This window comes from Dipodomys merriami, unplaced genomic scaffold (assembly GCF_024711535.1).
Source record: "Dipodomys merriami isolate MVZ:Mamm:240054 unplaced genomic scaffold, mDipMer1.0.p SCAF_41, whole genome shotgun sequence".
Classification (NCBI taxonomy): Eukaryota; Metazoa; Chordata; class Mammalia; order Rodentia; family Heteromyidae; genus Dipodomys; species Dipodomys merriami.
The window spans coordinates 6612225-6628968 of record NW_027205715.1 but is presented as its reverse complement, the minus strand read 5'-3'; the positions used below and the strand labels follow the sequence as shown (position 1 = coordinate 6628968).

The following is a 16744-nucleotide window of genomic DNA, read 5'->3' as shown; positions in this document are numbered from 1 at the left end:
TATTTTGCTATGAATGTGGCTCATATTTGAAAGAGAAAAAAAGTGGAAAAGAAATTGAATGATTCATGATTATGCAAAATATTCTTCCACGAATAGACAGTTGACTGTGGATGATGCTGTTTAAATAGATAACCACCAAATACCATGGTTAGAATGCTCATGGATGTGTGCCTCATTCTATGGGAACCCTTTTATGTTTTATCATACAATGTTTATGTTCCTTTTATAGCATGTTAAATTCCTTAATTTCAGGTTACTTAAGGATAAAATGCAATTAAATAACTTGACCAGGATCAGGTAGTTAGGAAAGGGTAAATACCAGGCTCCTGATTTTCATTTTATTGCAAACGATTCTCCTTTTCACTTTCCAGATGCTACTCCTAAGCTCATGATCAGGGAAAGAGAGACAACTCCTTAAGAATATAATCTTTCTGCACTCAAAATGTGACCTTTGCGCAATTTTGTTGAATAGATAAAGCTTTAAATGTCAGTCTTTTGTCTTAGAGACATGTGTAATACTTTCTTTTTAGACTTTCCTTTCTATCAAAACAAGGGAGGTACATGCTTCCTCTCTGAATAAAGAATGAATGAATTCATTAGCCACACACAGCAAAAGAAGCAATGCAACATATGAGACATTGAGACCATCATATCATTTGGCATTTGGGAAGAGAATTTATGTTCCATTACTAATATGATAGGAATTCCATCGAATGGAATTCACTTATCTATGGTCAGGGTAGTCACGGTACTTAACTGACAAATTCAAACCTTGAGGTACAGCCAATGGAGTTAACCAAGTGTAAATCTGAGCATGGCTAGGATTAGTGTGTGTGCTGCAGACGTTACTTTTATATTTACCAAAATTTGAAAGTTTTAGCGATCAGGACTTAATCAATTGTCAAAAAGAGAAATTTAATATATCAGATTCAAGTCTGTTTGTTCATATTCAAATCCAAACATATTTCCCTCTTGGCTTGCTTATAAATATTCAGTGCCACAGAAACACAAATAAATAATTGGCCATCTCCAATGCATTCTGTATAATTTACAACAGATCAAAAGATTATTACATGCTAAAGTCAGAGTCAAATTCTATTGCATTGATGAGAAGTGAAAAATAATAACACAGCCCAAGCCAACAATGAATTAATGGACTTACTGAATCTGTGTGTGTGTGTGTGTGTGTGTGTGTGTGTGTGTCCATCTGTTTATGTGTGTAACTATTTTAAACTTAAGAATTTTTAGAATTAAGAACTACATATTGAATTCTGTTCTCTGAAAATAGGCTTGAAAAGATTAGAAGATTGTTTTTGTTTACCTCAAACATTTATGAAAATTATGATATCAAGATAACATAAATAATTAAATATAAATAACTTAAGTAATTAAAATAATATTACTACCTATGTCCTTTGCTAGTATATGTCTGAGACAAACAGAAATGGTCAAATAAGTTGATGTTAGGCGAAATGAACCTCAAGATAAGGACTCAAATGTTTTTTCTTTCTTGCGATTGTTTCTAAAATATTTATAAGATGATTTTTTTGTTGCTATGTATGTCCCTCCCCCACAGTATAACCCCTGTTTTCACTGTATTTGATGTTGGTATAATTTGTGGAGGGGAAGGTAAAAAACAAATTGTTTAAATAGGGATACAGGAGGACCCATTATGTCGAAAAATGAATTTACAACTTTGGAGCGGGGTGGGGGCAGGAGTGGAGATGGGAAGGGATGGGAAGGATAAACAAAGGAGGAAGCAACAATGCTTGATAAGAAATGCACTCATTACCTTGCTCATATAATTGTAACCCCTCTGTAAGGTATTTTCACAATTTAAAAAAAAATCTTAATCTCATAGAAACATATCCCATGGTCAATTTTTATTGAACAACAAAATTTATTTTACCCATCTGTAGCTATGTTCCTTTTATGATTACTAGCTGATTCTTCCCTTCTATTGAGTTTTTGATCCTTGTAGATAGATAGATAGATAGATAGATAGATAGATAGATAGATAGATAGATAGATAGATAGATATTATTACCTTGAAAAAGTAATAATATCCCAAAATAAGTTATGCTCTACACAAAATATACAGAAATAAATCACTTAGCATACAATTTATATTTCTTTTAAATATTATATTTATATCCATGGAATAAAGCTTGTTTCCTCTGTTTGTTCAGATGTGTTCTTTTATAATCTAAGGTCTAAAAATGTTATTTGGAATAAAAACTCATATAACTTTTTAAGTAGTCAAGCATTTACTATTTTTTTTTTCCATATGGACTGGTCAGATGCCATAATCACCATGTTAGTGTAGCAGAACTTGACCCAGTGAGGGAAAAGTTGAGTTGCACGTTACAATGGAATGCCCTCAATGCTGATGTTATTTTTTCCTTCCCATAGGGAACCACAGTCAGATATCACGCGTGCCTGTTGCTATTAAAGTGCTGGATGTCAATGACAACGCCCCTGAATTCGCATCCGAATATGAGGCATTTTTATGTGAAAATGGAAAACCCGGCCAAGTAAATATCTCCATGTTGTTAATGCTGAATATGTTTGTATACAACTGTCTCATATTTCTTTAACCTGCCTTACCCCGTGCATTTGCATCGTTTGTGATCTGCGGTATCCCAGGAGAGAAACACACCCAAATGGGAGCAGAAAGGGACTACTTTTCTGCAGATGTTAATTCTCTTCCTACTTATGACTGAATTGGCTCCTAAAACCAGAACAACCTACTCTACCATGAACTCAGAGTCAAAAGCACTGTCTTAAAGTATAAAAGGTTTTAGACAATAACTGGGATTTTCTTAGAGTGCTGGGCCATTAACTGTAACTTCCTGGTAACAGACAGTAAGTAAGCTCAAAGGGAATTGATTTTCCTTTTACATTATAAGCATACAAATAACATACAATAGTGTATTCTAAGAAGACTAGTAGGCTATAGGCAATTGTAGGAAGTGGGTGATGGGATCTGGACAAATGTAGATGTATTTATATGTTTAGATAAACATGAGATGGACAGCTAGTTTAGATATGCATGTAAAGTGCCTAAGATTGTGCAGTGGTGTGTCTTTTTTTCCCATTCTGCAACATATGGTATAGATAGGAATAGTGAAGAGAGCAAAAAGAAAGGCAGAAGGCAAAACAGATGGAAGACAAAAATAAGGAGAAAAATAGGAAAGGTAAAAGGAAAGAAGAGAAGAAAGCGAAGAAGCAAGAGAAGGAAGAAGAGAAGAAAGGGGAGGGGAAAATAAGTAGGCAGGGCGGGAGAGAGGAAGGAAGGGAGGAAAGAAGGGAGGGAGGAAAGGATCAGAGGGAAGAAAAAAGGGGGATGGATGAAAGGGGAAAATGAGAGAAAAGGGAAATAAGGATGGAGAAAGGATGGAAGGAGAGAGAGGAAGTTAGGAAGGGAGGGAAATAAAGAATAAGGAGAAAGGGAGGGAGGTAAAGAAGAAGGGAGCGAGGGTTAAACAAGTAAGAAGAAAAATAAAAAATAAGAACCTGCTATCCACTGAATGTCAAAATGGAAATAGCCTATGTAAAGTTCTACAACCACAAATGTAATAGATTTATTTTAACAAGGTGCCAAAGTACTGTATGTTTAAGAAATTTATCATTTTTCAACTTCCTAATTTATTTCTGGATGGTGACATTTTAATTTAAATAAACAGCAGCTGACAGCATGACACTGGAGTTGTTAATCCAACTATTCTTGTGCCTCATGTGGGTGTTAGGAATTAAACTTACTATTTGCCAAGCAGCTTACCTGACAAGAGTCAGACTTTTTTTTTTACCCCTAATGAAAAGAATAGCACTGTAGCTTTTATTTAATTATTACAAAAGGTGAATGTGTTACCTGCCCATAAAACAGTGGGCAATTTCTCCTATACTATTCACACATATCTGAAGGATTAGTATTGTTTCCATCTACCAAAATCTGACCTCTCTGCACACAAGAAAGCTACAATTCTAATAATAAAACCAATTATTTTTAAGAACCTAGGCATTGTTTACTCATCAAAATATCCAGCTTTAGCAGTGGTACACTTTTGTTTTTATAATATTCCCCACATTAGCATTAGATGTTTCTTAATTTTATCATGTGAAATTTCCCCCTATGGTTTATATATTTTGAGAATATATGTGGTCCTTTGGGGATTATGATGTTGACGACAATGACTCTGTGTGTGTGTGTGTGTGTGTGTGTGTGTGTGTGTGTGTATGTGTGTGTGTGTGAACACATATCCCAGTAAATATCTTTTACCTAAGTTGTGGATCGATTTGGCAGGGAATTTGATCAAAATATGATAGGTCAGGTTCAAGGATATGCTGTTGTGTGGACTGGAAAATTGCCGAGATAATGTAGTCAGACAGAGTTATATGCTAGACATTTTCCTATCACAGTATCTGAAAAAAATAAAAACAATCTTTAAGGATTTAAATAAAATCTCATTGCTAGTGCAGAAATCATCACGCAAGTTCTGAGGTTGATGGCACTGATGTTTCAAACACTTGACATTTTGGCTTCCCATGAGATATTGACAGGAATGTTTTTGGGGTCTGTGCAAGTCTGGAGGCTTAATCTCAGAATTTTGACTCTTTCCAAGGTTTGAATGATTTTTTTTTTCAGCCATTCTTCAAAAACTGCATTGTTTCTTTATCTTTCCTATCTAATATCAAAATAAAGAAGTTGACATGACTTTTTTACAAATCACAAAAATTGACTTGTTTTGTAAAGAAATGAGTGTGTGTGTGTGTGTGTGTGTGTGTGTGTGTGTGTGTGTGTGTGTCCACATATCTCTAATGGATGTGGATGTGTTTGGGCGTGGTCAGGTAGAGTTTATTTGGTTACATGGTCAATTTTTGACTATTTAACATGGCTTTTGGACATACAGCTAGCTGCTTGAGGCATACCTATGCCACTGCTCATTCTTTTCTGAATTATTTGAACTATTGTGTCAGCCAGAATTCATGTTTATTCCTTATGTCATTCCTAGGCCAGCCTTAATACTCAACACCTAATATTTATACTGAATTTTTTTTACCAAATTCACTTATTCCATCCACAACTTTTGTACTCATTTACAAAGGTTTGACATATATATACCTGTCATCGTCTCTTGTAATCTGCACCAATGACTGACTCACTGCACAAGTAGACTATCCATTCTCAGATTATCACATTGTCATGAGCACTCAAGATCAACAACTGCATTAGGTCTAAATTGATACTCATCTCAATATTTTCCACAATGAATGTCTGCTTTGTAATAGTTTCAGAGAAGGAGAGATGGCATTGGAGTGTGTGTTTGACGCAGAAGGTATGGATTTCAGGCTAACTCATATGGAGTTTCCTGGGAGAAGCTGTTGCTGGAGTCCTTTAGTAATAATCAAGAGCAAGCCATTAACACACCTTGTCAATATAAACTGCTTGAATTGTGAGGGCCTAGGTAAAGAGGTATTTAAAACATCTTATAGAATGAGAAACCATGTCATTGCCAGGTGTTGGTGGTTCATGATTATAATTTTAGCTACTCAGGAAGCTAAAATCTCAGAATCTTGGTTTGAACCTAGCTTGGGGAGACAACTCCAGGAGACTCTTTTCTCCAATCAACTAGCAAAACCTGGAGATATGGCCCAATAGCAACAACTCAGCCTTGAGCAAGAAAACCAAGCAAGCTTTGGAGGCTCTGAGCTCGAAACTCAGTACTAGAACAAAAGGAGAGAGAAATAGAGAGAGAGAGAGAGAGAGAGAGAGAGAGAGAGAGAGAGAGAGAGAGAGAGAGAGAGAGAGAGAGAGAGAGAGAGAGAGAGGAGGGAAGGCAGGAAGGAAGGCAGGAAGGAAGGAAGGCAGGAAGGCAGGAAGAAAAGAAAGGTAAGAAGGAAGGAAGGAGAAAAAGAAAGAAAAAAAGAAAGAAAGATATAATCTATAAATATAGAGTATCTATTGAAATTAATCTTTTCTACGTAATTTGAAACCTATAAACAAAATCAGAATTTAAAAGAAGGGTGAGGCCCTTCATATTTCATGGGCAATTATTACTTGTTCAGGATCTATCTGTTCTAGAAGAGATACAGGCACACTTTGAAAACAGGATTGGAAAGTGTACCACTCTCATTCTACCACATTCTTATAATTCTGAAGTAGAAGATTATCTAGATATCTTTTTCCCATCATAGGAAATTTGAGGCTATAATCTACTACACAAAGTCAATTTAAAACCCTTTTGATTGGACTCTTTTAAAATAGTTATTCTGTTACATAAGCCTCAAAAGAATTATTTATGAATCTTAGTTTTTTTTCTATTTAAAAACAAAATTGAATATTTACAGGTAAGTTGCCTCAAGCCAAAAGACAGAGATGATGTAAGTCTTTAGACATTAATTCAACAAAGGCCTGATGTGATTATTTATATATTATTTGACTCTAAGTTAAGATGATGGATTGAAAACATACTCTTTCCTTATAGGAATGTGTATTAGTATTTACAAAATTAGGAAGCAAAATATGTGTCTTACAGTTCACATTCCTGATAGAATAGTAGCTCTTCATCAGTACATTTCATTGGGCATTAACTAAGAGTCAGGACTTGTCCAGACACTAGAAAATTAATTGCTTGCAACACTTAGAAATTTGTCTTCTTTTCATCATAGAATTTTCTCTCTGGCAAATTGGAATGTAACTTGAAAATGGTAGATTTGCAAGAAAATGCTTCAATATACTCAGGACAGAAAGTTGATGAAGAGACAAGGTAGGGTGATAGAAAAGACATCTTAATGTAGGACAAGTCCTGCAAGGACAGGAAACAGTACTGAAAAGAGTCAACTTAGGATAAACAAGATACTGTCTAATGAAAATGTTAGTCTAGCTAGATGGGTAGAGGACTGGGTAAAAATGATGGAGAGCTCAGAAATTCTTGTAATACACATGACAGCACCCCATTCAGAACCAAGTATGAAAGTAATGTACAACTTCTGTGATCAGTTTTGTCTAGAAGATCGTTCAGAACTCCATACTACATTTTATACCCTTAATAGAATTTAGCTAGAATTTTATGCATCACAAATAGCCTTGTGACTTAGAGTGGACTTAGAGTCACTTGTTTTAGATGGTTCATCATTGCAAGTACTGAGCTGAGTATTACCTTTCTAGGTTCCAGTCAAGGTCTCTTCTTGAGTATCTGACAATGCTCCTTGTTTGAAAGTCCATGAAATAACCACCTGCATGAGCTATTTTTGTCCTGAGGAAAGAGCTCTTACAAATTAATAGGAGGGGGGCTGGGAAGGTGGCTCAGTGGTAGAGCGCTTGCCTTGCATGCCTGAGGCCCTGGGTTCGATTCCTCAGCACCACATAAGCAAAAAGAAAAAAAGCCGGAAGTGGCGCTGTGGCTCGAGTGGTAGAGCACTAGCCTTGAGCTGAAGAGCTGAGGAACAGTGCCCCATGACCGGACCCCTCCCCCCCCCAAAATAGGAGGGAACTACAAATAAATCTAGTAGAACCAGGCACTGGTGGCTCACACCTATAATCCTAGCAACTCAGGAGGCTAAGATCTGAGGATCTTGGTTCAAAGCCAGGCCAGGCAGCAAAGTCCGTGAGACTCTTCCTCTCCCCCTCCCCTCCCTGTCTGACTCTTATCTCCAATAAATCACCAGAAAACAAGATGTAGCTCTGTAGCTCAAGTGGTAGAGCTCTAGCCTTGAGCTGAAGAGCTGAGGGACAGCGCCCAGGCCCAGAGTTTAAGCCCCAGGACCAACAAAAAGCAAAAATCTAGTAAAGTATAATTTGAGCTTTATCGTCATGAATACTACAAAGATCTTCTGTTTAGTAATTGAGTCATTATGTCTACATTAAAAAGAAAAAGAAAAAAATCAGAAACTTTTTTTTATGCCAATTCTGGGATTTAAACTCAGGAACTTGGTTCTTTCTCTGAGCCAAGGTGAGCATTCTATCATTTGAGCCAAAGCTCCACTTCAAACATTTTGGTGATCACTTGAAGATAAGAGTCTCAAAAACTTGCTTTGAACCCCAGTCCTCAGATCTCAGCTTCCTGGGTAGCTACAATGACAGGTATGAGCCACTCGTACCCAGCAAAATACAAACTCTTTAATTCCCATCCTCTGACTAATACTGTAGTAATAAAATTCTACTTAGTATGGTGGTTCTCATGTTCATACACACACACACACAAACACACACAATATAACAAGCCGTAGTTGAACACATATATTAAAATACATAACTATCCATACCTGACACTCAAAGAATATTCACAACATTTTAGAATTACATTGTTAGCGCACTTTATTTGGGGATGAAAAATGTTTTGAAACCAAGTTCTTAGATACTACTGTGGAAATAGCTGTACTCACAGACACTAGAATTAAGCTCACCTCTGGATGTCAAAAATTTTCAGTTATCTACCGAACAATATTTATTATGCACAAGCTGTTAATTATTGTGATATGATCTCAGGCAACACTATTAAAAATTATTCTTATGAAGCTTAGTAAGAAAGGAAGTTTATAAGGAGAAGGAATAGATGATATTTGAATTGTTGGAAAGTGTGTGAAAATAAACATTAAAGCAACTAGACAGAGGAGAACAAAGGAAATTCAGAAAGGTAATAGTGTTGTCAGAGGAACTTACCTTTTAAGTGGGTATCATTTATGGTAAATGAAGAAAGACTAGGCATGAAAAGAGCCTTCTAGCCAGCAGCATGCCACGTGCAAAGACCCTAAAGGGAGAAAGATCTTATTCTTTTGAAGAATTGAAGACGTCTCTGGCTAGACTATAATAAGCAAGCATGAGATTGTAAGTAGCTTTGTATCTGAATAAAATCTACACACATACATAAATGCATGTAAAGCAGGAAAAGCTTTTAGAATGCTATATTTAAAATCGATATTTATGTCCTGAGATGGCAATAGGGGGAAAAGCAATGCTGCTTGCATAATTTTATATTTATATATAAAATCATATAAAAAATATAAATAAGTAAACATATAGATAGATATGAAGTAATATATACAAATGTTTGATATAATCTATGTGGCTCTGATAATTGGGTTTTACAATTCCACTTTATAAATATGGAAGCTGAGGCTGATAAAGGAGTATAAGTTTTACTTAAGGCCTTGAACCCTGGGCTAGGAAGGTGGCTCAGTGGTAGAGTGCTTGCCCTGCATGCATGAGGCCATGGGTTAGAATCCTTAGCACCACATAAGCAGAAAAAGCTGGAAGTGGTGCTGTGGTTCAACTGGTAGAGCTCTAACCTTGAGCTGAATTGCTGAGTACCAGTGCTCAAGCCCAGAGTTCAAGCCCCACAAGCAACAACAACAACAAAAAAAGCCCTGAAACCTGGCAAAGACATACGTTAAAATCAACTCATCTTTTTTATGATCAGTCCTCAGGGCCTGGGCACTGTCCTTGAACTTCTTTTGCTCAAAGCTAGCACTCTACCATTTGAGCCACAGCACCACTTCTGGCTTTTTCTGTGTATGTGGTACTGAGGAATGGAACTCAGAGCTTCATGCATGCTAGGCAAGCACTCTACCACCAAGGCACATTCCCAGCCCCAAAGTCAACTTTTAAAGATGAAAAAGTCCTTGTATTTTCTAGGGTCATAAAATTCTACCGAAAGAAGTATAACTTTGAAAGTTCATTGCCTATGCAACACACATCTCCTAAAAAATATTCATGATCATATGATTCAGATCAATTGTGAACAATTGGTTCCAAAAACAAAAGCAACTCCTGACACTAATAACATGACTCAAAAGATTTCCATGGAAAGTAAGATCAAAAGATAGAAAACCTCATAAGGAAAGCCACGATAATTATCCCTTGATAAACACCAGCAATGAATAAGTTTGTGAATTTATTGCTGTTTTAGTTTTTGTGGGTCTTTTTTCTAATAAATAGGAAACAATAAAATGAAATGAAATGATGGCATTTCATAACACTCGTGAAGCAGTAAGTGTGGGAGATTTAATTTTAACTTTCCTGCCAGCAGGCATCTTTCATGATCTATCTGCATACACAGGAGGGAGACAGGATTGATTTTGAAACAGATGGGAGGGATGGCCTCACCAAAAAGCACAGAATACTATATTCACTTTATTCTGTTTAGAATAAGGGGGTGGTGAATTAACGGGATGCATGAAGTAATATAGGGTGAGAACATATGTAACCAAACTTATTCCAAGAGAATCATTAATCAAGGTGTATGGTAGAATGTTGACAGAAAGACAAAGCCCAAATGCAGAAATATAATTGGATAGTTTGTGGTTCAAACAACGCAATTGTGAGTTATACCTTTATTATTTACACAGTGTGTGACTCACAGTTAAAATACGAGTAGGTTTAAAGTGTCACATCTGAAGAGTCAACAGATACAAATATAACGTACATAGATATATCTTACAAGCCCAATAGGCAGGTATGATAACTAGTAGTTAGAATTTGGAAATCTAACATTTAAATTGCTCCAAAAGCCTGAATGTTTTTTGGACATCAACATGATGCCACAACTTCACAAATGACTTTGAGTGACAGGTCACAAAGCATAGGCAAACTAAAATGTTATGTGAGATTTGGTGTATGTATATATATATATATATATATATATATATATATATATATATATATATATATATACATATATGAAAAAGAAATAAATTTCATGTGTCTGCTCGGGTCTCATCCTCAGATATCTCTTTATATCTATGAAATGTACTCTAGACATTGAAAACTAAAGCCTGAAGTTCACAACACTTCTGGTTCAAATATTTCAGGCAAGGCGAACTCAACCTGTAGTTATTTTCACCATTTTCAAGTCTAAGGAACACAATGCATTTTTTAGTTTTGTATTGAGGTTTTTATTGTCATGTCTTTATGGACTTATTTGGAAAAACATACTATAAATGGTTTCTAAGTTGATCAATACAATAGGCTAGAGTCTGACATCCTATCTCCATATAATCTTCTGATCATTGAAAAATATTTTATTTTTTCAAAAGGACTCACACTTTATTCTTTCTCTTGTAACTTTCAGGGTTAGTGTTTGTTTTTAATATTTCAAATTAGCTGCAACTGCACAAAGAAACAGACTATATACATCCTTTCAGAAATTTTTATATGTAGCCTCTGTGTCAGCTGAACCTCTTGTGGGATTACAAGTACTATATCTTTTGTTCTGGCCCTTAATTGAATAAAGATTAATGATCCACAGAAGAAACAAAAATAGTATAAAAGATGTCTTAGAAATCATAAGAGATTCAGGCTGATCTATTCTTTTTGTATCAACCTGTGAGTTACTGAATATGAATTTAGGATAGGAAATAGGTTGGCACATGGTTATGCCTGTTTTCTTTGATCCCGTATGACATAATGAGGAATATAATTTTGAGTGAAATCCTACACACCATAGTTAGTAAGACTTTGACTTTGCGCTAAACACATAAACTGGATACAATCTGGTACCATCGACACTGACATATTACTAGATAGTGAAGGAAATTACCCCGACCAGGTTATGTAAATATATCTTCACACAAAGGTTAAAAGCATCTGAAAAGATCTTTAAGATGCAGGTGGAGTGTTAAAAGATAGCATTTCTAAAAGTGACTTCGTGATGAAAATTTTTATTGTAGCCTATCATCTACATTGTACTGTGGTAGAAATGGTGGTGGTGGTGGTGGTGTAGTGGTGGTGGCATATGTGTGTGTGTGTGTGTGTGTGTGTGTGTGTGTGTGTGTGTGTGTGCACACTTGTTTACCAGATAAGGTTGGGGAAAAATGAATTAAAGATAAACATAATTATCATATGCTCCTTTTGTTTATCCTTTTCCCTTATATTTATGAACATATTCGTGTGTGTGTGTGTGTGTGTGTGTGTGTGTGTGTGTGTGTGTGTGTATTGGTAGAGCTCATATAACCAACAGTTCATTCAGTATTTTGCTTTCACACACATACTGCATTATAAAATCTTTCACATTTCCATCAGGGGATATTTAGAATTAGTGGTCAATGGAACTCAATAACCAAACCTTGCTCCTTGAGAATAAAGGATGGACATGATCCAGCTTAGGAAGCCATGGTGATGATCATCAAGAGACAATGGGATACATGCCTATCCAGAAATAAGATGGAGAGAGTGCAGTGGAGAAGAGATTGGGAAGTAAAACTTCTGAGCTATGCTAAAGTCGGTGGCTTTTACTCAACTGGTTAAACTTAATTATTAAAGGAGACTAATAGAAGGACTGATTTGTTTGCCATATAGATCTTTTTAATGCTATATACCACATGCAAGGTATACAGGGTCCGGCAAAAGAATGTAGAGAGTAGAAGATTGCCTGCCACAAAGGAAGCCCAAGTTTCCCCACACAGATCATTCAGCAAACTTTACTTTGTGTTTATTTTGTTTTGCTTGAATTTAGTGTCATTAAAGTCAAAGAGATGGAAAACAAGTGACAACACTGATGAAATTGTTGGAATTTCTACAGTGGGTTGTTGAAGGCATCTACCCAGAGGCCAATGGATTACGCTTAGTGTTTAAGAGCAAATAGAATCTATTTGCCTCTTTCTACTATGTTCTCTGTAGGTTATACTTTAAGCTGTCTGTTTTGAATAGTAGTCTATTTGGAACAAGAGTAAAAAAGAAAACAAAGAAAAAGGAAGGACTCCTTTGGTGAATAGGAAAAAAAAATCTTAGTAGGAATTGGATTGCCATGCCAATTATTCAAAACATTGTGGTTATATCCTTCACAGGGATATGATGATGGTGATGGTGATTACATTTAAGCTACATTATACACTTTGGGAATAATTAGGTCATTGTGAGATTCTGATATAATTTCCCAGATACCACTATTTTCTCCTCATGGTTATGAAAAGTTGATTTCTCTTTCATGCACAATTTTTATTTTCAATGACCCCTTTTGTGAGGAATTACTTTTCAACCCATTTTGTTATCTTTTATCTGATTCTGGATACCATACTCTGAGCTGTGGATTTTATTTCTCTAAATTATACACATATAAAAATATTTTAAAATAATTTTACTTGCATGTTGGCAAAATCATATGGAGCTGACTTATGGGTCATCCATTGATTCTCAGTGTAAACACCATCACTTCTAAGAAAGTGATCAGTCTTTCAGAAAAGTCAGTGTTGATCATCAGAAATTAGCCAGCAATAGTGGAAGAGTCAAAATCCACCACCGTTGATTTCTCCATTTTTTTCCATTGACCCTCTTGACCACACCTTGCAATTTACCTCACTACAGGGGAAAAGAAGAAAAGGTAAACCAGGCTTTTGTATGAAAGTGACAGTTGGCTTTGATTTCAGACACTCAAGTCCTTATCCTTGCCATGTCTTCATATATGACCCCTATATTCTGGAATCTTTGAAGAATAGTACCAAATGTTGCAACCAGCGAATCCTCTCCATCTTTTCCACAATCAGATAGAACCCTGGGTTCTGAATGTTAAATTAGCTATTCATTCTACAAGGTAGAATTCAGAAGAAAGTTTCTACTGCTAAGACACAGGACATGAGCAAGGAGGATGGATTGCTTATCCTTCCACATTTACCAGAATATTGGAAACCCCAGGATAATATAAATGCACTTAGCTCCTCAGGAGGCTGAGATCTGAGGATCGCGGTTCAAAGCCAGCCAGGGCATGAAAGTCTGTGAGACTCTTATCTCCAAAAAACCTCTAGAAAACTGGAAGTGGCGCTGTGGCTCAAGTGGTAGAGTGCTCACCTTGAACTGAAGAGCTGAGGGACAGCACCCAAGCCCAGAGTTCAAGCCCCACGATTGACATATATATATATATATATATATATATACATATATATATATACATATATATATATATATATATGCATTCACAGGAAGTGTGAACCTCCACACACTTAAGACAACCTGGCATGTCTGGTAGGGGAGAAAGACTGGATTTATAATCAAACATATATGATATAGACTGTTCAGATGTACTGGAATACTGCTAGGTCTTTTAACTAATGCTTCTTCTTAAGGCATTGCAAAGATTTTATAAGAATATAGAAATGTGACTGCTGTCCTCTATGCATACAATAATTTATATAGTCAATACTTAGCATTGAGAAAACAGTATTGAGAGGCAAGAAAGATCTCATAGATTTTTAAGCCTGGCAACTAAGAGCTGATCAATCAACTACAGGAACTCACAGGCAAGTGTGATCCCAAGATCCTGTTTTCCTTGTTAACAGATTAGGTCATCAGAAATGCATTGTCTGCTGACTTCTTAACTTTTCTAAAATTATTAATGGCAGCAATATTCTACTATTACTTAATACTTGAGTTACTGTGAACTATCCTCAAGTACAATAACTCTTGATAAAACAATCTGATTTAGGATAACTTACAGAGTTTTCTTTATGGTCAGCATTATGGACTGGTACAAAATTCTCATACTTCTTTTCAGTTTCATGACAGAAACATTATGTGATTTCATATTTGTAGTCTCAGGAATTAGATCAGAGGTCTCTCCCACTGAAGTTTAAACATGTTCCTGGAATGTCTTTATGTTTTGTCTCAATTTTATGTATGTACAGACCCCTATACACACGCATGCACACATGCACATTCACACACGCGCGTGCGTGCACACACACACACACACACACACACACACACACACACTGCACATCAATTGCTTTATGTTTTCTTTGAAATTGAATGAATTTCACAAGATTTATTTCATTTGCGTCCAACTTTATAGGTAGAAAATCAAATATTTAAACTGAAAGTTAAATGCCTGTAACATCTCTGAAAACTTTTGTATTGTTTCAATGAAATAACTGTCTAATTTTTTTTTAAATCAACATCAGTCATTTAACCATATCTCTGTCCTTAGGCATTTTTGTCTTGACTGATTTTCCTTAGAAACTATTTGACCAACATCTGGCAGGTGTATATGTAATGCATGTATGTATTTATGTATGTATATATATACATATATTATATTTTTTAATTGTGAAAATACTGTATAGAGGGGTTACAATTACATGAGCAAGGTAATAAATACATTTCTTATCAAGCAAAAAAAAATAAAAATAAAAAAATAAAAAAATCAACATCAGTAATAGTAGAGAACAGTGGAACCTATGTACAAATCATTTTCCATCTACTCAGTTTTTCTTGATCATGTGTCTCTGGAGGTGAACGTTCATTCCTTCCACTATTTAAAGCTAATTACACCAATAGAAATGTTTAATTTTTTAATCTAGATATTCTAATGCATTTTTTGGCACAGTCATTCAAGTGATCTACTTTCAGATAAAATGCTCAGGTACTAGCGATCTACATTATTTCCACTTTAAAGCAAAACAAAATATCAGGCATGCTTTAACCCAAAATCTTCCATGGCGAGTTAATAGTCTATTTGGAACATGATTTAAAGAATTACCATTTGAAGTACTTACTTCTCTATACATCAGGCAATGAGCTCACTGAAGTTTCACTATACTAACTCTTTTACTGAATGGTAATGAAGATGCTGTGGGCACCCATCTTTTTCTTGACTCCACACATTGATTCTCAGACTTGAACTTGTGCCACAATGACACAGAAGGCCACATGACATGCATATCACTAAGTAATACCCCAAGACTTTCTGGTTCAGTTGACTCACATGGGAAAAATTATATTCAATTTTATGACATCCAAACTAAATTTTGAAGGTGCTGTATAATAAATAGTTCTCCACTCACTGCATATAAGCTAAATTATTGAATTAATTTTTGTTATGCTGGCTTAATTAAGCAAATAGCTCTCAGACCGAATTGACATCATTAGACATTCATATAAGAACTTTTTTCCTCAAGATTAATTAGAAGTAGTATAAATGGTGTTAATCAGTTGAATAATATAAAAGGTAGATTGGAGAAAAATAAAGAAGAACCTTCTCAATTCCTTGACATCTATTTATCTATCTGTTTATCTATCTATCTATCTATCTATCTATCTATCTATCTATCTATCTATCTATCTATCTATCTATCTATCTGTCTGTCTATCTATCTGTCTATCTATCTATCTATTAATATTACTGGAGTTTGAACTCAAGGCTTCATGCCTCCCTTCAACCATTTTTAAAATTTTACTTTCTGGTCAGCCCATATTTTTTCTGTTAAACATTTGTACATTCATGCTGTCCAGAAGTGTTATGCATATTTCACATCTTCTCCCCTTGCAGATTCAGTCATCTCTACTTTTATGAAACTATAACCCCAGGGTTTTCTCTGCATTTAATGTCAAAGCAAATATGCTATGTGTTTAGCTATGGTAAATACAATTTCTTTCTCCTCTAATCTGATTATATTGGGTCCCTGTTAAGCAAAAACCAGAGTTATTACACTTTTCTAAGTGTTATATCATCAATAAATAGCAATGTTTATATAAAACTATAATATTACTACTATTTCTTTGAACATTTATCCAAAACCAGACATTGTGACAAGATATTCATATCAATAATTTGAAGAATTTGATGAGAAAAGCATATTCTTTTTACATTAGATTTTCAAAGAATGAGTTTCAAAATTTCTTTAATCTTACACAAAGATGATTAAAAACTGTGACTGCAGATTGGGCAGTCTGATTTCAGTGTCCTTTCTCTTAATTACTCTCTTAACCAGAGTGGCTTTTTTATTCTACCATTGCATGTTATCTTGCCAAACTACT

The 16744-nt window shown here is 35.3% G+C and overlaps 1 protein-coding gene across 6 annotated transcripts in view; it reads left to right on the top strand.

Moving 5' to 3' along the window:
- Nucleotides 1–16744, top strand: part of Cdh8 (cadherin 8) — a 380097-nt gene that overhangs the window by 290664 nt on the left and 72689 nt on the right. For all 6 annotated transcript variants that reach the window (XR_011366007.1, XM_069992447.1, XM_069992446.1 and 3 more), the window contains exon 9: nucleotides 2413–2534. Coding sequence is in view for 5 of the 6 variants with exons in the window: in XM_069992447.1 (XP_069848548.1) it covers nucleotides 2413–2534 (122 nt within the window). In the remaining variant the exon portion in view is untranslated. The remainder of the gene's footprint in view (nucleotides 1–2412; nucleotides 2535–16744) is intronic.